The 26,720-nt window shown below is 48.5% G+C and overlaps 1 protein-coding gene across 1 annotated transcript in view; it reads left to right on the forward strand.

Moving 5' to 3' along the window:
- LOC147101028 (rho GTPase-activating protein 23-like) overlaps positions 1-26,720 on the forward strand; it is a 248,723-nt gene that overhangs the window by 22,444 nt on the left and 199,559 nt on the right. Inside the window, exon 2 of the mRNA XM_085966192.1 lies at positions 10,497-10,676. Coding sequence (XP_085822318.1) covers positions 10,497-10,676 — 180 coding nt within the window. The remainder of the gene's footprint in view (positions 1-10,496; positions 10,677-26,720) is intronic.

Raw genomic sequence — 26,720 nt, forward strand, 5'->3', positions numbered from 1 at the left:
TCACAGCCACTCCAATTATGCCGAGCAGCGTCTGGAGGCACGCCTGTCCCCCTCCGGTTAGCTGCTACTGCCTACGGTTGTGTGCCACCTTGTCCTGCAAGACAGAGGGAAGTGTGTCAGCGAGTGTGGTTCAGTGTGTTTGGCTGACGTGGCTGTCTTGCTTGAATAGCTGGCAGTGTGTGCAAGCTGTGAGATGTGGTTGTGAGGATTGTAGCAGTGGTAAGTGTGTGAGGGTGAGAGAGAGCATATGAATGTGAGGTGTGAGGTATGAGTCCTGTTTGATAGAGATTGTTGATCGGTGAGTAATGGGGGTGTGGTAAATTGAGCAGTGTTAGGCTAGTGGTGCAGTTTGTGGGATATGGGATTTGAAGTGGCGCGAATGTTACCTGCCACTTATCAGCCCAAGCCTGATCTTGACCAGTCATGTGAGGTCATTGAACTTCTTCCAGCACTGCATCCAGGTCATCGGGGCAACACTGTTGGCATTGACCTCTGTGGCTGTCTGCTCCCACTGCCTTTGCAGTGTCTGTCTAGAGAGTCTCCTGGCCCCCTGTGGAAACAGGAACTCTCCTCCTTTCCACCTCCTGCACTAAGGCCTCCAGTGCTGTGTTGGAGATCCTTGGAGCCCTTTCCCTGGTCCATTGTGCCATTCTTGTATGTTTCCCAGGTGAAACTCCCATCTGTAATTACTTCCAGCACCTAACTGCACCTCACCTTTAAGAGGTGCATGCTGGCTTTAAGAACTGCAGGCTAGCTATAATTGGTGCTAGCCTTGAACGAACTTGGGTGCTCTGCTGAGCGTGCAGCCACTCAGCAGTGTGTTTAGCGCTGGGCTGCATGCCAGTATCATTTAAATTAGCATGAAGTTTGTGTGCTGCCTGTATTACTTTGAACGGGCACGGATTAATCGCGCATCGCAATCCCTGCACCAGTTATTGGGGGCTATTGAATTTTTAGCCCTCGATATTTTCTCCAGTTTGATTGTTTAAATCCAATCCTGAAAATTCTGGCTCTAATTCTGCTTCATTGGTTGCGAGTAGAGCAAGTCAACTATTCATATTACTGTATGTCCACTTGTACCCAATGACACGAGATTATCGCTTCTGCACTCGCAGCCTACAAATTTCCTGTCTATTAAAATGAATGGGAGGAAATCGTGGACTGGCGAAGGCATAAGTGGAAAACCCTGCCCAAAGTGCTGGTGTTTTTCCATCTCCAGTCGCAGTAAAATGCGTTTCAGTTATGCCTTTTAAAAAAAAAAACATGTTATTAAAAGCACTATTTAAAAGGTTTTGTGTGCAATGCCTGTCCCAAGGACAAATGCTAGTGGCATCTTTATTACAGTTGTTCAGGTTTAATGTGACCTACACTTTGTTCCAGTGATGGTGTGTAGGGAACAAAATAACTTTTTATGGTGTTGACATTAGAGCAAATGAAATTTCAGTAGGCATTTAATGTTCGAATGAATTGCGTTTGTCTCTTAATTCATGCAGTTGGGATATTGCTGCAATTTTTGGAGACAAATAAGTAGATGGAGCAGTGTAATGTTTTTAAATTGAGAAACCTGGATGAAGGGCCAAGGTCCTAGGGCAGGACACCAGCAAAGTTGAAAAGATTAGCAGAGAAGACGAGGTAGCACCAAGGTTAGGTTTTAAAAAATCCAAAGATTTGATTTTTGAAATTATAGAAGGACTGAGGAAGAGGAGTCAACAGTTTTGAGGTCTTGGAATAGGAGGAGCAAATTAGAAGAAATGTAAAAGCTAAAATAACATTGATGGTCTCAATTTGTGCTCGGAGTGTGGGACTCCATATCGAGTCAACTGCTCTGTGGCATTACAGCCCTACCCTGTAGTTCTTGCTCACGTGGAGACACTAAAGCAGTCTAGTGTGCGAGTTTAAATCATTGCAAATATAATGTGGTCTATAAAACGAACTGGCCAAAGAATAGTTCAACTTTAACTTTTGACAGGCTGTTGACTTCCTGCTATTGTGGGCTGTGATTGTAATCGGGGCAGCTGCTTAAAATTGGTGTTTTCATTAAATAATGGAGCCACATAGATTAACAGTCTCAGTAAGTAACCTAGTTGACCATGTGTTTAACTGCACATAAACCATTGTTATAAGCACAGGTAAATAATATGGCTACTGATTAGAATTGGGGGTCGCAGATCTGCTGCTTGGGACTTCGAGGAGGAGACTATAGAAAAAGATGGGAATTCAACAAGATGTATTTCAGGAAACTATACGATGGGGTAAATAATCGAGTGTCTTAAATTAAACACTCAAGTATCTTGACTATACGGCAAGGTTTTTTTTTCATATTTCACTATAAATCATTGTGCGTCCTGTTTGTATGATGCATGAGGCGCTTCAGTGGTTTATATATAATTTTTTTGTGGATATTAATTTGTTCATGATGAACTTCAGATAGACCTACCAATGTGGATGCTTGTGGGGTGATCTCAAGCTGTGTATCTAAGTTATCACGGTCACTACTGAAGAATTAAACGATTGCACATAATGCACAACATGTTTTACAAACTACATCAAAGTGCCCAAGTTAAAGCTGTGCAAAATCTGTTGAACAGATGAGGTACTAGAGAACCACTCTGAATATAACACACCAATGACGATCAAATTCAAATAAATTGAGCATGTTTTGGAATTAGCTGCTACTTGAGTGACCACTGCACGATAAGCACTAAGTTCGCATCAACAACAGTTCACTTCCTGTGCATTTTGAGCCATATGTGAAAGTTCTTGAATACCTGTCAGGCTTGGTCCAGATAAAAGTGATTTCAAAACGTTCTCTGCGGTACATAATGGCAACATGTTCTGGCTGGGATGCAAGAAGGGGGAATATTTTGGGAAAGAATGAGTAATGCATCTATCTATTTATCTGATTAAAATGTTTTTCACTTATCTTAAGCCTACATTGGATTTCTGGAAGACAATTTTTCTTGGGCAGATGAATGGTCTGTGCTCACCTTTTTAACTGTTAGATTTTTGTGCAATTATCCGTTCTATCAATCTCAGTTTTGCCTTTACTGATACTTAAATCAGAATAGCAGGCACAGCTGGCAGTAAGGAGACAGCAGGAAGGTCAGCCAAGTGGTCGCCTGGTTGAAGAAATGGGATTTCTTTGTCTCCGTTGGTCAAATAGTTGAAGCCCTGCATTACATATTTTCTTTTGATCTTGCATTTTTTCTCTGATGATGAACCCTCACGTGGCTCAGTGGGTAACTGCACTGCCTGGTGTGATACTGAGACATACAGTGCAGGGTACAGCAGGCTTCACTCCTAGTGTGCATTGAGTTAGCTGATCTCAGCAGGGCAGTAGTGGTGATGGAACCTCTGTCAGCTGTGGCTCAGTCAGTAGAACCCTCCCCTCTGAGTCCCACTCCAGGGCACTTCAGCACAAAAATCTAGGCTGATGCTCCAGCGCAGTACTGAGGGAGCGCCGCACTGTCGCAGGTGCTGTCATTCGGATGAGATGTTAAAACGAGGCCCCATCTGCTCTCTCGGGTGGACATAAAAGATTCTATGGTACTATTTTGAAGAAGAGCAGGAGAGTTCTCCTCGGTGTCCTAGCCAATATTTATCCCTCAGTCAATATCACAAACAGATTATCTGGTCATTACCACATTGCTGTTTGTGGGAGCTTGCTGTGTGCAATTTAGTTGTCGCGTTTCCTACATTACAATAGTGACCACACTTGAAAAAGTACTTCATTGGCTGTAAAGCGCATTGCGACGGCCGGTGGTCATGAAAGGCACTGTATAAATGCAAGACTTTTTTCTCTGCGTCCCTGGGCTAAGAGGAGGAAAAATTGGATACGTTTCCTGCTTTTTGATCAATATTTAGTGACGCCTGCTGAAAACTATGTATGCACGACAGGCAGGATAGCCTCCTGTAAGTTGGTGATTCTGCTGACCTTTGTCTGGGCTCACTTATGAAGTATGGCCACTTGGGCAAGATGGCCGTGGAAATGTACATAGAAGATAGGAGCAGGAGTAGGCCATTCGGCCCCTCGAGCCTGCTCCACCATTTAATGAGATCATGGCTGATCATCCAAATTCAGTACCCTGTCCCTGCTTTCTCCCCATATCCCTTAATCCCTTTAGCCTTAAGAAATATATCCAACTCCTTCTTGAATATATTTAATGAATTGGCCTCAACTGCCTTGTGTGGTAGAGAATTCCACAGGTTCACCACTCTCTGGGTGAAGAAATTCCTCCTCATCTCAGTCCTAAATGGCTTACCCCTTACCCTTAGACTGTAACCCCTGGTTCTGGTCTCCCCCGCCGTCTGGAACATCCTTCCTGCATCTAGTCTGTCTAGTCCTGTTAGAATTTTATAAGTTTCAATGAGATCCCCTCTCATTCTTCTAAACTCTAGCGAATACAAGCCCAATCGACCCAATCTCTTCTCATATGTCATTCCTGCCATCCCAGCCTGACTTTCGGCCTTCAGAAAAAGAAAGGAGAAAAAAGGAATCCTGGTTTCTTGGCAAGTGTGGATTTGAGTTTATCCTAGAACTGCACTATTGAGACTTTTTAGGCCAGTTTTGAACCACTCTGCTGTGATTGAGAGATCCAGTCTCTTCCTTTTTCACTACAATTTGATGCTATATAAATGTAATACAGCTGCTTTCTTCCTGTGGTCAGGAAACCTTTGTGGGAATGAGGCTTCAGATCTGAAGTAACAAGTCAGTCCCATGGGAAGCTTATGTAAATAGGGATTCCATATTTTGTTTAAATTGGTATATTGCTGGTTATTTATGTGCATTTTAAGGGATCAATTGGAGATTGGTTTTTGAACTTTTTTTTGTAACATGCATACATAGAAACATAGAAGATAGGAGTAGGAGTAGGCCATTCGAGCCTGCTCCGCCATTCAACGAGATCATGGCTGATCATCCAAACCCTAGTACCCGGCCCCTACACCGACAGCCATCCCACCCAAGCCCTAGCCCCGTAACCCCACGTATTTAATCCCCCCTAACACTAAGGGCCAATTTTTTATCATGGCCAATCAACCTAACCCGCACATCTTTGGACTGTGGGAGGAAACCGGAGCACCCGGAGGAAACCCACGCAAACACGGGGAGAATGTGCAAACTCCACACAGACAGTCACCCGAGGCAGGATTTGAACCCGGGTCCCTGGCGCTGTGAGGCAACAGTGCTAACCACTATGCCACCGTGCTCTAAGGCCTAGAAATTCGGTTGGTAGCGCCAGCGATTAGCGCCTAAAGAGCCCAAGAATTGGGGCGTTACCCAATTTTCGGGCGGGCGCAGTGAATATAGCGCCACCTCCCATATTGAGTATCTTTTTAGCGCCGGCGCTAACTCTTTTCGCTCGCCCGTGGGCGCAGGCAGATCATGACGTCATTTCAGTGTGCAATGCCTTTTTGGCACCCCGGACCGGATATTCGGTGGCGCCTGCAACCTTTTCGCCTGGCGCTATTAGTGACAGTTGGATGGAGCGTTCCCAGGCCCTTCTCGGACTTGGGGGGCGCTATATAAAGGGGACAGCACTAGTATAAAAGCTGCAGCCATTTGGGCTGGCCATTCTGATCGTTGCTGGAGAGAGTTGCTGACCTTCTGTTGGACAGTAATTTTCTCATTGAGCCTTCGGAGGCACTGGCACTGGCAGCTTGAGGGCCCGGCTCCCGAGCTGGTGATGCAGCATCTGAAAGCAGGGAGGTGGAAGAGTGGCTTTAGCAAAAGGACAGCTTGGCGGCAAGGGATGCCAGATTGCGGCAAGGCTATGACATGGGTTCACAGTGAGAAAGCATGCTGGCGAGGGGAACAAGTGGAAGGAGACAGTTGTAAAAGGTGAGAACCTTACCATCGCTGTCGACAATGGGGTCGGCAGCTGCAGTGATTACAGGACCACTCAGACGTCCTCCAAGAATCTGGTGGACTCTCTCCTCGAGATCCGTGAGAGTGACCACTTGTGGAGGTCCTCCACCGGTGCGAAGCTGGTCTTTGCCAATCCTCGCCAGCTTGGACTGCAGGGGAAAGGAGGGGAAGTTATGTTACATGATGCCCTGAGTGATCATCTCATGCCCCCCATGGTGCAAGAGCCCTTACATGACGCCTTGAGTCAAATGTGCATGTGTGTGCCCAGAAAGGGCCATGGGTGCTTGCTGGTAGATGGCCAATGGGGCACAGCCCACCCTGTAGCCATAAAGTCAGGTGCAAATGAAGGGATGCAGAAGTTTGCAGAAACAACACCCACCCTCACGACCCGAGTGAGGTCGTTGAATTTCTTTCTGCGTTGGACAGTGCTCCTGGTCACCATGCTGCTGGAGTTGACCCTCTGGCATACATCCCACCAAGCTCGTCGGTAGTCCTTATGATTCGGCCTCGTGCCATTGTTTGGGTAGAGAACATCTCGCCGGCGCTCCACTGCGGCCACCAATTGCTCCAGAGCCTCATTGGTGAAGCGCTCTGCTCTCTGTCTCACCTTCTCCATCTGGTCCAAGTTTTTAGCGCCAGAGAAGGGCCTGCGCCGATTCTGAGGCCTGCAAGGCGAAGAGTGTGGATGCTGAAGCTGACTGACCCACCCCTTTAAGAGCTGGCCGGCGCCTGGAAGTCTCGTGGTCATCAGTAATTGAGAGCACCTGCGCTGCGCCCGTCCGCTCCGATATTGGGTTGCGCCGGAAGTTTAGCGCCTTAGGAGTCCCGTGTAACGCCTGAATTCACGCCTCAATCCCCTTTAGGGGCAATGCAACCCAATATTGCGCCAGGCGGCGATAAGTTTCGTCTCTGGCTATAAACTTTGCGCAGCGCCAGTTCTAACGCCTCAAGTGGGGCTATACCCAATTTCTAGGCCTAAATGTGTAGATCAGTTTAATTGTTAAATTGTAGGAATTAACGAATTCCTACGAATAACGGAGATCGACACAAGAGAACAATCAAACCGGTCTTTACTCAAAGGAGATGCCACAAGGACTGACTGTGCAGTCCCGTGGTTTGCGACGTGACGTCATCGCGTTTTCCCGCGCTCTTAAAGGGGCCACGCCCCGTACATGCAAACTCTATATACAAAACACAGTAATGCCTAACACAATGGTACAGGTTTAGGCTGGTGTTAGAACATTGTTAAAGAGAATTATATACAGTTAGCCAGAGTCATTCAGTGGTTCTGCCACAAAATTCCCTTTATTCTATGTGAATGGAATTATAATCCTGTGATTTGATCTGGGCTTTTTTTTGTCCCAAGAAAACAAAAAAAAACATGTTGAACTTAAAAGGGAAAAAAACTGCCAACAGAAAAGCTGATAAGCTTCTTTAGATACTGGCTTTTATTTTGGCACTGTTTACTTAGTTTTAAACATTCTCTGTCTATGCAAATTACATTTGAGTTGTGTACATTTTTGCTGTTAAATGCATGCTTTTATTATTCAGAATAGTGAATCCTGAAATGTGGATTTTCTAAACTCCTGCTTGGTGGGTATTTATTGCAAAAACCCATTGAAGTGCAAAAACAAGGAGATTCCAAGAGAATAAAGTAAAAAGTGAATGGAAAGTGGATTCGTTTTGAATAGTCTGTGGTTTCTGGCTGTAAATTGTCCTTTCCGTTGGGATGCAGCCAACAAAGGGCTGAGCCAATATGGAGAAGGTGAATGCTTTGTCTCGTTCAAGAATAGGATTATTGTCACTTTAAATATTCATGCTAACAAATGAAAAGTTCACAAAATGCAGTCTTCCTTTTTATTGAATGTTTGACTACAATCGAGTGACAAAAGATGGATTTTGTTTTACCTGTATAGGCTGTATTAGTTTCATAACTTTGTACTGTGTATCCCGAAGTTCGACATTTTTGTGTCCCTGCCACATCCAGTAGTGCTTTGGTTTCAGTTTAATATAGTGGGTAGGGTTCTCTTTATCCCCTCCCCCCCCCCCCCCCCCTCCCCTTTACCAGGACATATGTACGGTATGAAGAGGGACAGTTAGACATGAGGGCCTGTATTAGGAGTCTCTCTTCATAGAATAATAGAATAGTACAGCACAGAAGGAGGCCATTTGACCCATCGAGTCTGTGTCAGCTATTTCGAAGAGCAATCCAGTTAATCCCACTCACCCCGCTCTTTTCCCATATCCCTGCAATTTTTTCTCCTTGTATTTATCCAATTCCCTTTTTGAAGGCTACTATTGACTCTGTCTCCACTACCCTATCAGGCCGTGCATTCCAAATCCTAACCACTCGTTGCGTAAAAAAGTTTTCCCTGACATCGCCGCTGGTTCTTTTGCCAATCATCTTAAATCTGTGCCCTCTGGTTATCGACCCTTCAGCCATTCAAATCTCTTCTTAGCCTTATCTTCTCTCAGGAGAACAACCCCAGCTTCTCCAGTCTATCTACGTACCTAATTCCTCAACCCTGGAACCATTCTAGTAAATCTTTTCTGTACCCTCTCCAAAGCCTTCGCGTCCTTCCTAAAGAACCGTGCCCAGAGTTGGACACAATACTCCAGCTGGGGCCGAACTAGTGTTTTATAAGTTTAGCATAACTTCCTGGCTTTTGTACTCTCTGCCTCTATTTATAAAGCCCAGGATCCCATACTAAAGCCCTTAGTGAATATTTTTCTTTTTCTCTGGGAGCAGCGCTCAACAGGATGGTTGCTGTATGTATTATTGGGCCAACATGACTTCTAGCAGATGTGGGGGGGGGAAATGATTGTGTGTGGTGTGATGAAGCAAGCACGGACACTGGACTAAAGTTATGTTTATAGTGGATATCTACTTGGGCTATAATGAGGATGCAAATCAGAATAAGGTGGCTTATAGATAGTGAACCATGGAGTGATGTTGCCATATTACTCTTCAGTGGTGCAGGTACAAGTAGTTTATTTTCCAGTACTGTTAGTGCCTGCAGTTATTTTTTTTTTATGCAGGGATCAACTTAAAAAATAGTTATTGATGTTTGTTTTACAGTTTTAAAACCACTGATTTTCCCCTGGGGTCAAAGAGCATGTGGCCTAATCTGTCTATGATGAGGTTTGTTAGGGCTGCCGGCATTCATATTATCAACAACAACTTGCATTTATGTAGTATCTTTAAAAGGACCTTCAACGATGGGTGATATCAGACAGCAGTTTAGTGAAATAACTGGCATCCATGTTATTTAAGCCCAGCGAATGCCATTCTTTCTTTCACAACCCTTTTCTGCATGTCCAGCAAACAGGAATACAACAAGGCAGGAAAAAGGCTTCTTAGCCTTAGAAGGATTATATCTAGATGAGCTCTTGAGCTTCAGTTGTTTTCAATTAATGAAGAAATCATTACAATCCCCCTCTCCTCAGCCTCTGTTTCAACTTAAACCAGAGAGTTTGGTCAGTTTGTCCCAAAGCACTTCAGAAACACAAAAAGTTAGTATGCAGGTGCAGCAGGTGATCAGGAAGGCCAATGGAATCTTGGCTTTTATTGCAAGGGGGATGGAGTATAAAAACAGGGAAGTCTTGCTGCAGTTATACAGGGTATTGGTGAGGCCACACCTGGAATACTGCGTGCAGTTTTGGTTTCCATATTTAAGAAAAGATATACTTGCTCTCGAGGCGGTTCAGAGAAGGTTCACTCGGTTGATTCCGGAGATGAGGGGGTTGACGTATGAGGAAAGGTTGAGTAGGTTGGGCCTCTACTCATTGGAGTTCAGAAGAATGAGAGGCGATCTTATCGAAACATATAAGATTGTGAGGGGGCTTGATCGGGTGGATGCGGTGAGGATGTTTCCATTGATGGGTGAGACTAGAACTAGGGGGCATAATCTTAGAATAAGGGGCTGCCCTTTCAAAACTGAGATGAGGAGAAACTTCTTCACTCAGAGGGTAGTAAATCTATGGAATTTGCTACCCCAGAGAGCTGTGGAAGCTACAACATTAAATAAATTTAAAATGGAGATAGACAGTTTCCTAGCAGATAAGGGAATTAGGGGTTACGGGGAGAGGGCAGGGAAGTGGACGTGAGTCTAGATTCGGATCAGCCATGATCCTATTGAATGGCGGAGCAGGCCCGAGGGGCCATATGGCCTACTCCTGCTCCTACTTCTTATGTTCTTATGCAAGATAATATATTTCATAGAAAAATAAAATCTAGGGTGTGTTCTAAATATTACTACATTATTAGCAAAATATTATTGCAGTATTAGCAAAATATTACTAGAGTGCTTTGGGCTCTATAGGATATCTCAGTCTCCTGTAGAAGATTATTTGAATGACAAATCGATATACACACATGATTGTACCACGTATGAACCCGTGTGTTCAGGGATTGAACCTCTCTTTGTCATAAGTCCCAAAGCTCTGATTCATTAATGTTGCACGAACTGTGGATAGTGTTGGCTATCCCTAGAGGGAAAAATTACTTTTTGAGATCTGTTTATAAAACCAATTGTTAAAAATTTAAAAACAATTGCCAAAAGAGAATTGCAACTATTGAATTTCTTGGTGCTTGTGTTTTAAACTAATTTTGCTCCAATTTTCTTTACAGACTAAAACCCAACGAGATGGGAGATCCCCCAATGAAAATGCTAACACGGTGCAGGATGAAATATTTTCCTGGCCTGGCCCAAAGACCGTGCTACTACAGAAGAACGCTCAAGGTTTTGGGTTTACACTGAGGCACTTCATCGTCTACCCTCCAGAATCAGCTGTGCACCCGAGCTTTAAGGTAGCAATGACATTTATAGTGTGCAATATTAAATAATCTTTCACCCTTTTGATAATGGCAGGAACATTTAAAAGTAACAGTGTACATGCATATAGACTGTAGCAGGGAATTGTAAATAGACCCACTGGCTTAGTCCTTTCTTCAATCAAGTGGCCTAGCTGTACTTATTTCCCTGATAAAGCATACAACAGCATTAGATTTTCTGTCTTTCGGAGGCATTTTCATCAGTTAATTTTGGGCTGCTGCGTTGTATTTGATGAAGACTGATTTTATCGTAGCGACTGACCGCACAGCTCGCCACAGTAAAAGTTTGGTTAACATCGCCTATAACACATATTAAATCTGTTTTCAAGCTCCAGGAAAAAGTTATTGTAAGAGCTTAAATATACAGTAAGTCAAAGTTGCTACATATTTAGGCTCCTGTAATAACTATACTTTTATCTTGTGTGCCAGTTCTGGAGATAGAGCGCATAGAAGCATGTTGGTTTGTATTTGTCACAAGGTCATAGAATCATAACTGCACAGAAGGAGGCCATTCGGCCCATCGAGTCCGTGCCGGCTCTCTGTAGAGCAATCCAGTCAGTCCCATTCCCCTGCTCTATCCCCGTAGCCCTGCAAGTTTATTTCCCTCAAGTGCCTATCCCGTCTCCCCTTGAAAACATTGAGTGTCTCCGCTTCCACCACTTCCATCGGCAGCGAGTTCCAGGTCATCACCACTCGCTGCGTAAAAAAGTTTTTCCTCACGTTCCCCCCTGTATCTCTTGCCCAAAACCTTAAATCTGTGTCCCCTAGTCCTTGTACCATCAACTAGTGGGAACAGCCTTTCCCCGTCTAGCCTATCCAAACCCGTCATAATCTTGTACACCTCTATCAAATCACCCCTCAACCTCCTTTGCTCTAATGGAAACAAGTCCAACTTCTCCAACCTGTGCTTGTAGCTAAGATCTCCCATCCCCGGAACCATTCTGGTAAATCTCCTCTGCACCCTCTCAAGGGCCTTCACATCCTTCACAAAGTGTGGTGACCAGAACTGGACGCAATACTCCAGTTGTGGCCTAACCAGCACTTTATAAAGGTTCAGCATAACTTCTCTACTTTTGTACTCAATACCTCTATTTATGAAGCCCAAGAGCCCATATGCTTTGCTAACCACTCTCTCAATATGTCCTGCCACCTTCAGGGACCTATGCACAGTAACTCCCAGATCCCTCTGTCCCTGCATACTCTTTAAAACGGTGCCATTAAGTGTCTCCCTGTTCTTTCTGCCAAAATGCATCACCCCACACTTCTCTGTTATTAAATTCCATCTGCCACTTGTCTGCCCATTCTGCTAGCCTTTCTATGTCCTGTTGCAGTCGATTAGTATCATCCTCACTGTTTACCACACCCCCAGGTTTGGTGTCATCGGCAAATTTAGAACTTCTACTCTGTATTCCTGTATCCAGGTCACTTTTATATATCAAAAAAAAAAGCAGTGGCCCCAGCACTGACCCTTGGGGAACATCATTGTCTACCATCCTCCAGTCTGAAAATCAGCCATTTACCACAACTCGCTGTTTTCTATCCTTAAGCCAATTCCTTATCCAAGCTGCCACTGACCCACCTATTTCATGAGCCTCAATTTTGTTAACCAGCCTTCTATGTGGTACTTTGTCAAACGCCTTCCAAAAATCCATGTAGACAACATCCCTTAATCGATCCTCCCTGTTACTTCATCAAAAAATTCAATTAGATTAGTCAAACATGATCTGCCTTTTACAAATCCGTGTTGGCTCCCCTTAATTAGCTTAAACCTAGGTATCTTCCATCTTAATGGGGTATCCTTAATCAGAGTTCAAAAAAAATTAACAATTAATGAGAATGCAATTAACCTGACAGTTGTGATTGAATGCTGAATAATGTCTAAATGGAGACAAAATTTGAAATATTTTGGTTTCTTCCTGTTCAGTGAGTAGTCTGTTTCCCACATTTTATTCAAGTCAGGAACTCAGCAAAACTTTTCTGTTGTTGAACTCTTCACACTTGTAACTTTTTTTTCTCTCAAAAATTTAAGCGGTTTCATATTATTGTAGATGATATTAAACTGTTCAGTTTTTACAGAAACTGAAATATATGTAATGTAGAATGTAGACATCATAACATGTGTAATCTGGGTTAAAAATCAGGAATTTATAGATAAAAATCATTCAGCTAACAGTCCTGAATCCAATGGGTATAACTAGAAAATGGTCTTTGAGATTCAGTTAATAGTGAATATTTCTCAGCTAGTCAATAGAGCTGACTGTAGCTTAAATGTGTTCTGTATTGTTGTTGCTGCAAATGGTGTTATTTCAAATGGTGTTTGAGTAAGCAATAGAAATTCTCTCAACAAACATAAGAAAAAAGACAGATGGATATTGTTGATCTGTCTTGGCTCAGCTGTCTTTGTTTCCTCATTAAAGGATGTACTATATCACCTTAATTATAAACCCCTTCTAATTGTCCCCGTGAGATTTTTGCATGGATCTAAAATGAAGAAATGCAATGGACAAACAGCTGCTCCTTACCAATGATAAAACTATCAGTCAAACACTTTGGAGCTAAGGTTACACTCAAGGACACCAAACAAAAGGCTAATCAAAAACAGTTTGACTTTGTGAGAGAAAAAAGTGGTGTGCAGAAAAACTAAACTCATTATATTTAAAATGCAGGAAATAAAGACCCAAATGGTTTTGAATCAGCCCAGATAACACCATCTGCATTGCTTCCTGCAGCAGTCAATGGTTAATACTGCACAGAAAGAATAAATTGAGCCACAAAAACTATAGGACAGCTTTTCTGCATTGCTAAAATTGGCCTGATGCTATCTCTTGTATCTCACACCCTGTAGAAGGGTACGTTGGCGAACTGTTTTATTTACAGCCATTGTTTGTACAGATTTTGTAAAGACTGTTCTGTTGATTATTCACATTTTTAAGAAATCACATGGGAAGGGTTTCTTTTAATAAAAAACATGCTTTACAACATCTCCAATGGTTCAGTTCAGTGAATTTATCCAGCTAGTAGCTGAACCATATAGACCAGTGGGCCCAAGTTTGACCCGAGCTGGGATGGTTTCAATTGACCTCCGTATCCCGGGGTTAGGGAGGGAGAAATTGGTTGAAGTTTGCACCCTTGCTCTCTCTCCGCCTGCCCCTTCTGGCTGTGTGCATGTTCAACACGGTCCAACAAAGGAGCAGAGGGAAAGAAAATCGGTGAGAAAATCCACAATGTCCATAGCACAAAGCAATTTGATTAAGAGGCAATCAGTGAACGATTTGCTTCATTGCCTCTGGCCAAAATCCTGCTTCCAAAAAATATATATTTTCAGGTCCCTTTGATGATCATGTTGCTTCCTTGCCCATCACAGTGTATAATTCTTAAATTTATGAAATATTGTATGCCTAAAATAAATTTTCAATATTGTAAAAAATATTCTCAACTTTTCTACAAAATTACCGATACCAACTTGCAATATGCAAACTGCTTTCTGCGCACATATATATACACGCACTCGCACTCCCAACCGCACTCGCACTCCCAACCGCACACTCAAAGCTCGATGCCATCCAGGACAAAGCAGCCTGCTTGATTGGCACCCCATCTACCACCTTAAACATTCACTCCCTCCACCACCGGCGCACCGTGGCTGCAGTGTGTACCATCTGCAAGATGCACTGCAGCAACTCGCCAAGGCTTCTTCGGCAGCACCTCTGCTGCCTAGAAGGACAAGGGCAGCAGGTGCATGGGAACACCACCACCTCCAAGTTCCCCTCCAAGTCACACACCATCCTGACTTGGAAATATATCGCTGATCCTTCATCGTCGCTGTGTCAAAATCCTGGAACTCCCTCCCTAACAGCACTGTGGAAGCACCATCACCGCACAGACTGCAGCAGTTTAAGAAGGTGGCCCACCACCACCTTCTCAAGGGCAAATTAGGGATGGGCAATAAATGCTGGCCTTGCCAGCGATGCCCAGGAACAAAAAAAATGCGTGCACACTCACTCTCTCTCCCACACACTCTTTCACACACACACTCTCTCTCTCACTCTCTCCCACTCTCTCTCGCGCGCACACACACACCCTCACTCACCTCACTCTCTCTCTCTCTCTCTCTCTCTCTCTCTCTCTCTCTCTCTCTCTTTCCCCCTCTCTCTCTCTCTCTCTCTCTCTCTCTCTCTCTCTCTCTCTCTCTCTCTCTCTCTGCCTCTCTCTCTCTCTCCTTCTCTCTCTCTCTCTCTCTCACTCACACACAGTGGTCTCTGTTTTGCTTCTGGTCAAATGTCCTATACCATGACCTCCCAGCACCTTTTTAAGCCATCAGCCTCAGCCCATATTCTGTTTCCTCATATTCAAAAACAGCTTTCAGATATTTATAATTGCAAGTAATTTTATAAATGCACCTTTCTCCAACCTATGTACTTCCTGACCTAAGCTGATGTAATTTTGTTAATATTCTGTTCAAACCATGCAAATGGCAATCAGATTTTGGCTTCAATTGTAGCAAAACAAAATAATCCAATCCAGCTACTGCAGGGCTCCTCCACTCCTGTAATCGAGTCCAGCTACTGCAAGGTTCCTCCACTCCTGTAATCGAGTCCAGTTACTGCAGGGCTCCTCCACTCCTGTAATCGAGTCCAGCTACTACAGGGCTCCTGTAATCGAGTCCAGCTACTGCAGGGTTCCTCCACTCCTGTAATTGAGTCCAGTTACTGCAGGGCTCCTCCACTCCTGTAATCAAGTCCAGCTACTGCAGGGTTCCTCCACTCCTGTAATCGAGTCCAGCTACTGCAGGGTTCCTCCACTCCTGTAATCGAGTCCAGCTACTGCAGGGCTCCTCCACTCCTGTAATCGAGTCCAGTTACTGCAGGGCTCCTCCACTCCTGTAATCGAGTCCAGCTACTGCAGGGTTCCTCCACTCCTGTAATCGAGTCCAGTTACTGCAGGGCTCCTCCACTCCTGTAATCCAATCCAGCTACTGCAGGGTTCCTCCACTCGTGTAATCGAGTCCAGTTACTGCAGGGCTCCTCCACTCCTGTAATCGAGTCTACAGTTTGCATGGATGAGTTGGCAGTGATTGGATGAGTCGTTGAAGCAAATTTATGCTCACCTACTGCAATAGTACGCACAGCAATCCTTTCTGAACTTTGGAGTGTAACTGGCAATTTAACACTTTCCAACAAATAACCATCCCATATTTACTGCCGTAATTAGCTGTCCCTCCCACTATCCTGTGTTGGTGGCATATTCACAGCTGTTGGGCAGTACATTCCCTTAAAATATTTACTTCTGTTTGCCTTAGCCTGTAGAGGGAAAGTTGTAAAATCAAGTAGGCAACCCCCCCACACACATTCATTCTCCTCTCTTTCTCTCCCCCTCTCTGTCTATCTATTTATCGCTGCTAATTTCCAAGCCTCAGGGTGCAACATGCATCAGTGTGCTTTATTCTGACCATCAGGTGCCCAATGTGATCAATACACTAGGCTTTCTGGTATCTGATTATTGCTGTCACATTGCCTTAGAGGCCAATAGTATAGTTGCATTTAAGGGGAAGCTAGCTAAGCATATGAGGGAGGAAGGAATCGAGGGTTATACTGATTGAGTGAGATGAGGAAGGTTGGGCGGAGGCTCAAGTGGAGCATAAACGCCGGCATGGACTGGTTGGTCCGAATGGCCTGTTTCTGTGCCGTATATTCTATGTAAAAAAAATAACAGCACTTAATGGTTTAACACCAGCACCATTCATTGAGTGATGTGAGGGGACTGTGTGCTACAGCTCGCACTACTTTTGAATTGGACCAAGCAAGGCTCTGTGTACATGTACTTCAGCACATGCACATGCCTCTGCTCACTTGCTTTCAACTACCGATGACATTTTAAAAGCTGGTTCTTTTGTAACAATAGAAGTTTCAATATTAAATTTTAAGATGATTCAGCAGACAGCCTGGAAATTTTCAAAATTCAGCTTTGCACTGGATGCATTTATATGGGATGAAGCCCCTCTTTAGGCTGAAACGAGTTAGGCTGCTCCCTCAGAGATAACTCAGTGTATTTCAATGATTAGGGTTAGAACTCGAAGTCAAGACACTCTAGTTTTGTATGTAATTGGATGGCTTTGATTATTTTTAAATTTCCCTTCCCTATCCTGAGGGTGCTGGTTTGTACTGAGGCATGGTTCCACAGAAACTGGCAGTTGCACATGTGGCCGTTCTTCATGTGAGGTTGGACGGGGGGTGTCGGCAGCTGTTTGAATATGAGCCACATTGCAGCTGAGGCTGATCCTGCCTTCACCTGACGTCAATGTGTGTACACTTTCCAGCAGAGGAAACATAGTAGTTATGTTTTCCTCTCGCTAGTTCAGAGATATTGGGGGTAATTTTAACCCCCAAAAAATGGTGGGTTTGAGTCAGGTGGGAAGTTAAAATGTTGAGGGGAAAAAATTGAGTCACGCCCCCTTTGGGGCGCTAACTTTGCCAGGGCTCCCTCGCGGCCGGAATTGAACGGTAGCGTCCCAAGAGGGAAGCGGGGCGCTACTGGAAGCGCCCTGCCTCCCTCTTGGGGTGCTGCAAGGGAATATCGCAGCGTTGTGCCACAGCACTGCAGGCCTTCCTCCCCTCGCAGCGCGACCCGGGGCCCAGCTGGATCACCAGGGATCGGAGTGCCGGCAAAAGAGCCCGGCACTGAAGAGAAGTGCCGGGCTCACTGAGCGCAGTCGGCACCCCGTGGGGGGCGGGGGCGGCGCGGCTGCAGAGGAGGCCGGGGACAGCAATGGGGGCAGGTGCTGGCAGGCGGCCAGCAACAAAAATGGCCGCCCGGCACCTCGCCATTAATTAGCGCCGCCCAGCCACAAGTACGCCCTCCTGACCCCGTCAGACATGGCGTCCGGCGGTAAGTCAGGGGGCTCTACTGAAGATCGCAGCTGGGGCGCTGCGCACGGCAATGATGACATCGCCGACTGCAGGGTGCTAATGGTTACCGCCGCCGCTAGCCTCCCGCTGAATTTTGCGGGAGGCGTTGGCGGTGGCGCGCCCGGGCACTAGTTGCTTTGCGCCCCATTAGCTAACGGGAGGCGCAAAGCAACTGAGTTTTTCCCCCTAAAAATTTAAAACCGAAGCCCAACCCACCTCCAACCTGCCCACTTCCGGTGGCGGGACAAGGGACGGGCGACCAATCCACTCTCAGGAGGCTGGTCGGTCACTGAAACCTTTTAAGGAGGCTGCGTGCCTCCATTTTAACAGAATTTCTAGTTTTAACCCATTTTGGCAGGTAAAAGGAGGAGAGAAGGGACGGATCCATCAGTTAAGTGCCTTTACTGCTTGTGGGCGTGGAAGAGCATGTGTGTTTCCTCCAGGCCCAACCAGCTAACCTGTAGACAACCCCCTACTTCCACCATCTCCCTCCGATCTCTCCCTGACTCCCGCATCTCTGCCCCAATCTTTACCCTCGATCTTCACCCTCAAACCCCCCATCTCTGCCCCTGAGCTCCGTTTCTGACCCTGAAACCCCCCCATCTCTCTGACCCTCCTTTGATCTCTCCCCGACCCCCTGCGATCTTTGACCCCCCACCCCCCGTGATCACCTTTGATCCTCCCAACCACAATATGTGTAGTATTTTCACATGGGCCAGATATTTACTCTTGAGATAGTAAAGCAAATGCAATTGGCAGTAATAAAAGTAACATTGTTGTGCTGATCTCACTGTACCCTGATAAACCTTGACTAAGAAGTAAATGCCAACAGTGACAGGATTTCTATACCCTGTTGTTAATTGGCATAGAGTCATAGAATTATACAGCACGGATAGAGGCCCTTCGGCCCATCGTGTCCGCGCCAGCCATCAAGCCCTGTCTAATCTAATCCCATATTCCAGCATTTGGTCCGTAGCCTTGTATGCTGTGGCATTTCAAGTGCTCATCCAAATGCTTCTTAAATGTTGTGAGGGTTCCTGCCTCCACAACCCTTTCAGGCAGTGAGTTCCAGACTCCAACCACCCTCTGGGTGAAAAAGTTCTTTCTCAAATCCCCTCTAAACCTCCCGCCCTTTACCTTGAATCTATGCCCCCTAGTTATTGACCCCTCTACTAAGGGAAAAAGCTCCTCAGCATCCATCCTATCTATGCCCCTCATAATTTTGTACACCTCAATCATGTCCCCCCTCAGCCTCCTCTGCTCCAAGGAAAACAAACCCAATCTGCCGAGTCTCCATAGCTGAAGCGCTCCAGCCCTGGTAACATCCTGGTGAACCTCCTCTGCACCCTCTCCAACGCGATCACATCCTTCCTGTAGTGTGGCGACCAGAACTGCACACAGTATTCCAGCTGTGGCCTAACCAGTGTTTTATACAGCTCCATCATAACCTCCTTGCTCTTATATTCAATGCCTCGGCTAATGAAGGCAAGTATCCCATATGCCTTTTTTGCCACCTTATCCACCTGTTCCGCCGCCTTCAGGGATCTGTGTACTTGCACACCCAGATCCCTCTGACCCTCCGTCTTGCCTAGGGTCTTGCCATTCATTGTGTATTCCCTTGCCTTGTTAGTCCCCCCAAAGTGCATCACCTCGCACTTTTCCGGGTTAAATTCCATTTGCCACTGTTCCGCCCATCTGACCAACCCATCTATATCGTCCTGCAGACTGAGGCTACCCTCCTCGCTATTTACCACCCTACCAATTTTTGTATCATTCGCGAACTTACTGATCATACCTTTTTACATTCATATCCAAGTCATTAATGTAGACCACAAACAGCAAGGGACCCAGCACCGATCCCTGTGGTACCCCACTGGCCACAGGCTTCCAGTCACAAAAACAACCTTCGACCATCACCCTCTGCCTTCTGCCACTAAGCCAGTTTTGTATCCAATGTGCCAAGGCACCCTGGATTCCATGGGCTCTTACCTTCTTGACCAGTCTCCTGTGCGGGACTTTATCGAAGGCCTTACTGAAATCCATGTATACCACATCCACTGCGTTACCCTCATCCACACACCTAGTCACCCCCTTGTGGTAAACCACTGTTTGTATTCCACTGTGTACATGCCTGGACATGCCTCGGCTGACTCCTCCCACAAGTCCTAGTATAAAGGTGACTGCTCCCCAGCCCCCTTTGTATTCTGGACCGGTCGACCACTCGAGGCAGACCTTCATTCTTTTGTTAATAAAAGCCTTTAGTTACTCTCTTAACTCTCAGTCTTTTATGAGTAATTGATAGCGCATCAATTTTATTAACAAATTTTTATAATGGAGAAGATCCTCACACCAGCATGCCTGGACTTAGATCATCGGGAGGCGGACTCATCCACCAAGTTTACTCACTGGCTTAAGTGTTTCGAAAAATTCCTGACCGCCTCCGCAGCAATCAAATCGGACGAAGACAAACTGGATGTCCTGACCGCCAAAGTGAACCACCGAGTGTACTCGGTCATCCAAGACGCGACCTCGTACGCGGACGCTATCAAGCTCCTCAAGGACCAGTACGGGGAGCAGTCACCAGTGAACGAAGTGTACGCCAGGCACCTTCTGGGGAGTCGTAAACAACAACCTGGGGAATCGACAATGGAATACCTTCAGGCACTGTCTGTGCTTGGCCGGGCCTGTGGTTGTAAGGATGTAAAGGCCGCCGTGTACACAGAGGAACTTATCCGGGACGCTTTTGTAGCGGGCCACAGATCCAATTACACCCGACAGCGACTGTTGGAGCAGAGTGACCTCGACCTCAACAAGGCCTCTGAACTCGCACTATCACTGGATGCAGCCTACCGGGGCATGGATGCCTACTCCTCTGCACCGTGGACGCCGCGGGGAATGACAGCCTGGGACACGGTAGGACCGCCTCATAGCGCCGTGCCACCCCAGCCACACCCCAGCAACGGCCCAACTACCGCAGCAGTGTCCCAAGGCCAGACAGCAGTGCCCCAAGGCCAGAAATGCTACTTCTGTGGCCAGGCAAAACACCCCAGAGCGCGCTGCCCGGCGAAAAACGCGATCTGCTCGGGCTGCGGGAAGAAGGGACACTACGCTAACGTCTGCAGGGCCAAAGCCACCCCGAACCCCAGCAGCGCCGCGTGTGGGCCATGCGGGCCGCCATCTTGGGCCTCCCCGGCCATGTGCGAACCACCGGTACAGCAGCCATTTTGGACGCCTCCAGCCACATGGGGATCATGGACGCCGCCATCTTGGACGACAGCCGGAACGCAGCAGGCCCCCAACACCGCCTCATCTGATACCCGCAGCGACACACCGACCCCTACGCTGGCATCCGTTACACTGGACCAAGCGAGACCGCACCAGCTGGCCAGCTCCACAATGGACATTAAGGTAAATGGCCACGATACAATCTGCCTTTTTGACTCTGGGAGCACGGAGAGCTTCATCCACCCCGACACGGTGTGGCGTTGCTCTCTCCCAGTCCTGCCTGCGCACCAGCGGATTTCTATGGCCTCCGAGTCCCAGTCGGCGGACATCGGCGGCTACTGCGTAGTGACACTCGTAGTAGACGGGACCGTGTACGATCATTTTAAACTTCTGGTCCTGCCCGACCTCTGCGCTGCCGTCCTGCTGGGGTTAGATTTTCAGTGCCACCTTAAAAGTGTTACGATGGCGTACGGTGGACCCCTACCCCTACCCCCACTCACAGTCCGCAGCCAGCAGCTCCCAAATTGCCCGCCGCGCACCAGGTGCAACCTCTCCACACTCAGACACCCCCCCCCCCCCACTGTTTGCTAACCTCACCCCCGACTGTAAGCCCATCGCCACAAAGAGCAGGCGATACAGTGCCGGGGACAGGGTTTTCATTAAAACCGAAGTGGAGCGGCTCCTGAAGGAAGGGATTATTGAGGGCAGCACCAGCCCCTGGCGAGCCCAGGTTGTGGTCGTTAAGACCGGCGAGAAGCAGCGCCTGGTCATCGACTACAGCCAGACAATAAATCGCTACACCCTGCTGGACGCCTACCCACTCCCCCGCATAGCTAATATGGTCAACCAGATCGCGCAGTACCGCGTCTTCTCGACCATTGACCTGAAATCAGCGTACCACCAGCTCCCTATCCGCCCTGAGGACCGCCAGTATACTGCCTTTGAGGCAAACGGCCGCCTCTATCACTTCCTTAGGGTTCCCTTTGGCGTCACCAACGGGGTCTCCGTCTTCCAAAGGGAGATGGACCGGATGGTAGATCAAAATGCGTTGCAGGCCACTTTCCCATATCTGGACAATGTGACCATCTGCGGCCGTGACTTGCAGGACCATGACGCAAACCTCGAAAAATTCCTCCGCACCGCCCAACTCCTGAACCTGACATATAACAAGGAGAAGTGCATATTCCGCACAAACCGCCTCGCCATCCTTGGCTGTGTTGTGGAACACGGAGTCATCGGCCCCGACCCCGACCGGATGCGTCCCCTGATGGAACCCCCACTGCCTCAAGGCCCTGAAGAGGTGCCTAGGGTTTTTCTCCTATTATGCCCAGTGGGTCCCCTACTATGCGGACAAGGCCCATCCGCTGATCAAGTCCACCTCTTTTCCCTTGACGGCAGAGGCCCGCTTAGCCTTCCACCGTATCAAGGAAGACATTGCCAAAGCCACCATGCACGCAGTGAACGAATCCATCCCCTTCCAGGTGGAAAGCGACGCGTCCGACTTTGCCCTGGCCGCTACCCTCAATCAGGCGGGGAGACCCGTGGCCTTCTTTTCACGAACCCTCCAAGGCCCGGAGACCAGACACTCCGCTGTTGAGAAGGAGGCCCAGGCGGTTGTGGAGGCTGTGCGTCATTGGAGGCACTACCTGGCCGGAAAACGATTTACCCTGCTCACTGACCAACGTTCAGTTGCTTTCATGTTTAACAACAAGCAGAGGGGCAAAATCAAAAATGACAAGATCTTGAGGTGGAGAATCGAACTTTCCACCTACAATTACGAGATCTTGTACCGGCCCGGGAAGCTCAATGAACCCCCGGATGCGCTATCGCGTGGCACCTGCGCCAACGCGCAGATCGATAGACTGCGGGCCCTCCACAATGACCTCTGCCACCCGGGGGTCACCAGGTTCTTCCACTTCATCAAGGCCCGCAACCTGCCTTACTCTATTGAGGAGGTCAGGACCATGACCAGGAACTGCCAAGTCTGCGCTGAGTGCAAACCGCACTTTTATAGACCAGACAGGGCCCACCTGATAAAAGCCACTCGCCCCTTCGAGCGCCTGAGCGTTGATTTTAAAGGGCCTCTCCCCTCCTCCGACCGCAATGTGTACTTCCTCAATATTATTGATGAGTACTCCCGTTTCCCGTTCGCCATCCCCTGCCCGGACATGACCAGTGCCACGGTCATTAAATGTCTGAACGACCTCTTCACCCTGTTCGGTTTCCCCAGCTATATCCATAGCGACCGGGGCTCATCGTTTATGAGCGACGAACTCCGTCAGTACCTGCTAACTAGGGGTATTGCCACAAGCAGGACCACCAGTTACAACCCCCGGGGGAACGGACAGGTGGAAAGAGAAAATGCAACAGTTTGGAAGGCCGCCCTGCTAGCCTTAAAGTCTAGGGGCCTTCCAACCTCCCGCTGGCAGGATGTGCTCCCCGATGCGCTCCACTCTATTCGGTCACTGCTCTGCACTGCCACTAACGCCACCCCTCATGAGAAAATGTTTGTCTTCCCAAGGAAGTCCACATCGGGGACATCGCTACCGCCATGGCTGACGTCCCCAGGGCCGGTACTACTGAGAAGGCACGTGAGGACCCATAAAACGGACCCCCTGGTCGAGAGGGTCGACCTCCTCCACGCCAACCCCCAGTATGCTTACATTGCATACCCGGACGGGCGGGAGGACACAGTCTCCATAAGAGACCTTGCACCCTCGGGGGCCGCAGTAACCCACTACTCACTACCACCCGCCCCCCCCCCCCCCCCCCCACGATCCGATATCCAGCCCCAGCAGACGGCAGGCCTGGGCCCAGCGACCCGCTCGACACCTACGAGGACGACACACCTGTGCCACAGCCTAAGCGGGACTCGACGCCGGAAGCTCCACTACCCCTGCCGTCGCCACGCCGATCACAGCGGCAGACAAGACCTCTGGAGAGACTCCAATACACTAACTTTTAATACACTTCACCCCGCCGGACTCAATTTTAAACAAGGGGTGAATGTGGTAAACCACTGTTTGTATTCCACTGTGAACATGCCTCGGCTGACTCCTCCCACAAGTCCTAGTATAAAGGTGACTGCTCCCCAGCCCCCTTTGTATTCTGGACCGGTCGACCACTCGAGGCAGACCTTCATTCTTTTGTTAATAAAAGCCTTTAGTTACTCTCTTAACTCTCAGTCTTTTATGAGTAATTGATAGCGCATCAATTTTATTAACAAATTTTTATAATGGAGAAGATCCTCACACCAGCATGCCTGGACTTAGATCATCGGGAGGCGGACTCATCCACCAAGTTTACTCACTGGCTTAAGTGTTTCGAAAAATTCCTGACCGCCTCCGCAGCAATCAAATCGGACGAAGACAAACTGGATGTCCTGACCGCCAAAGTGAACCACCGAGTGTACTCGGTCATCCAAGACGCGACCTCGTACGCGGACGCTATCAAGCTCCTCAAGGACCAGTACGGGGAGCAGTCACCAGTGAACGAAGTGTACGCCAGGCACCTTCTGGGGAGTCGTAAACAACAACCTGGGGAATCGACAATGGAATACCTTCAGGCACTGTCTGTGCTTGGCCGGGCCTGTGGTTGTAAGGATGTAAAGGCCGCCGTGTACACAGAGGAACTTATCCGGGACGCTTTTGTAGCGGGCCACAGATCCAATTACACCCGACAGCGACTGTTGGAGCAGAGTGACCTCGACCTCAACAAGGCCTCTGAACTCGCACTATCACTGGATGCAGCCTACCGGGGCATGGATGCCTACTCCTCTGCACCGTGGACGCCGCGGGGAATGACAGCCTGGGACACGGTAGGACCGCCTCATAGCGCCGTGCCACCCCAGCCACACCCCAGCAACGGCCCAACTACCGCAGCAGTGTCCCAAGGCCAGACAGCAGTGCCCCAAGGCCAGAAATGCTACTTCTGTGGCCAGGCAAAACACCCCAGAGCGCGCTGCCCGGCGAAAAACGCGATCTGCTCGGGCTGCGGGAAGAAGGGACACTACGCTAACGTCTGCAGGGCCAAAGCCACCCCGAACCCCAGCAGCGCCGCGTGTGGGCCATGCGGGCCGCCATCTTGGGCCTCCCCGGCCATGTGCGAACCACCGGTACAGCAGCCATTTTGGACGCCTCCAGCCACATGGGGATCATGGACGCCGCCATCTTGGACGACAGCCGGAACGCAGCAGGCCCCCAACACCGCCTCATCTGATACCCGCAGCGACACACCGACCCCTACGCTGGCATCCGTTACACTGGACCAAGCGAGACCGCACCAGCTGGCCAGCTCCACAATGGACATTAAGGTAAATGGCCACGATACAATCTGCCTTTTTGACTCTGGGAGCACGGAGAGCTTCATCCACCCCGACACGGTGTGGCGTTGCTCTCTCCCAGTCCTGCCTGCGCACCAGCGGATTTCTATGGCCTCCGAGTCCCAGTCGGCGGACATCGGCGGCTACTGCGTAGTGACACTCGTAGTAGACGGGACCGTGTACGATCATTTTAAACTTCTGGTCCTGCCCGACCTCTGCGCTGCCGTCCTGCTGGGGTTAGATTTTCAGTGCCACCTTAAAAGTGTTACGATGGCGTACGGTGGACCCCTACCCCTACCCCCACTCACAGTCCGCAGCCAGCAGCTCCCAAATTGCCCGCCGCGCACCAGGTGCAACCTCTCCACACTCAGACACCCCCCCCCCCCCACTGTTTGCTAACCTCACCCCCGACTGTAAGCCCATCGCCACAAAGAGCAGGCGATACAGTGCCGGGGACAGGGTTTTCATTAAAACCGAAGTGGAGCGGCTCCTGAAGGAAGGGATTATTGAGGGCAGCACCAGCCCCTGGCGAGCCCAGGTTGTGGTCGTTAAGACCGGCGAGAAGCAGCGCCTGGTCATCGACTACAGCCAGACAATAAATCGCTACACCCTGCTGGACGCCTACCCACTCCCCCGCATAGCTAATATGGTCAACCAGATCGCGCAGTACCGCGTCTTCTCGACCATTGACCTGAAATCAGCGTACCACCAGCTCCCTATCCGCCCTGAGGACCGCCAGTATACTGCCTTTGAGGCAAACGGCCGCCTCTATCACTTCCTTAGGGTTCCCTTTGGCGTCACCAACGGGGTCTCCGTCTTCCAAAGGGAGATGGACCGGATGGTAGATCAAAATGCGTTGCAGGCCACTTTCCCATATCTGGACAATGTGACCATCTGCGGCCGTGACTTGCAGGACCATGACGCAAACCTCGAAAAATTCCTCCGCACCGCCCAACTCCTGAACCTGACATATAACAAGGAGAAGTGCATATTCCGCACAAACCGCCTCGCCATCCTTGGCTGTGTTGTGGAACACGGAGTCATCGGCCCCGACCCCGACCGGATGCGTCCCCTGATGGAACCCCCACTGCCTCAAGGCCCTGAAGAGGTGCCTAGGGTTTTTCTCCTATTATGCCCAGTGGGTCCCCTACTATGCGGACAAGGCCCATCCGCTGATCAAGTCCACCTCTTTTCCCTTGACGGCAGAGGCCCGCTTAGCCTTCCACCGTATCAAGGAAGACATTGCCAAAGCCACCATGCACGCAGTGAACGAATCCATCCCCTTCCAGGTGGAAAGCGACGCGTCCGACTTTGCCCTGGCCGCTACCCTCAATCAGGCGGGGAGACCCGTGGCCTTCTTTTCACGAACCCTCCAAGGCCCGGAGACCAGACACTCCGCTGTTGAGAAGGAGGCCCAGGCGGTTGTGGAGGCTGTGCGTCATTGGAGGCACTACCTGGCCGGAAAACGATTTACCCTGCTCACTGACCAACGTTCAGTTGCTTTCATGTTTAACAACAAGCAGAGGGGCAAAATCAAAAATGACAAGATCTTGAGGTGGAGAATCGAAC

This window comes from Somniosus microcephalus, chromosome 24 (assembly GCF_052327205.1).
Source record: "Somniosus microcephalus isolate GS21.2 chromosome 24, FLI_Smic_1.0, whole genome shotgun sequence".
Lineage (NCBI taxonomy): Eukaryota > Metazoa > Chordata > Chondrichthyes > Squaliformes > Somniosidae > Somniosus > Somniosus microcephalus.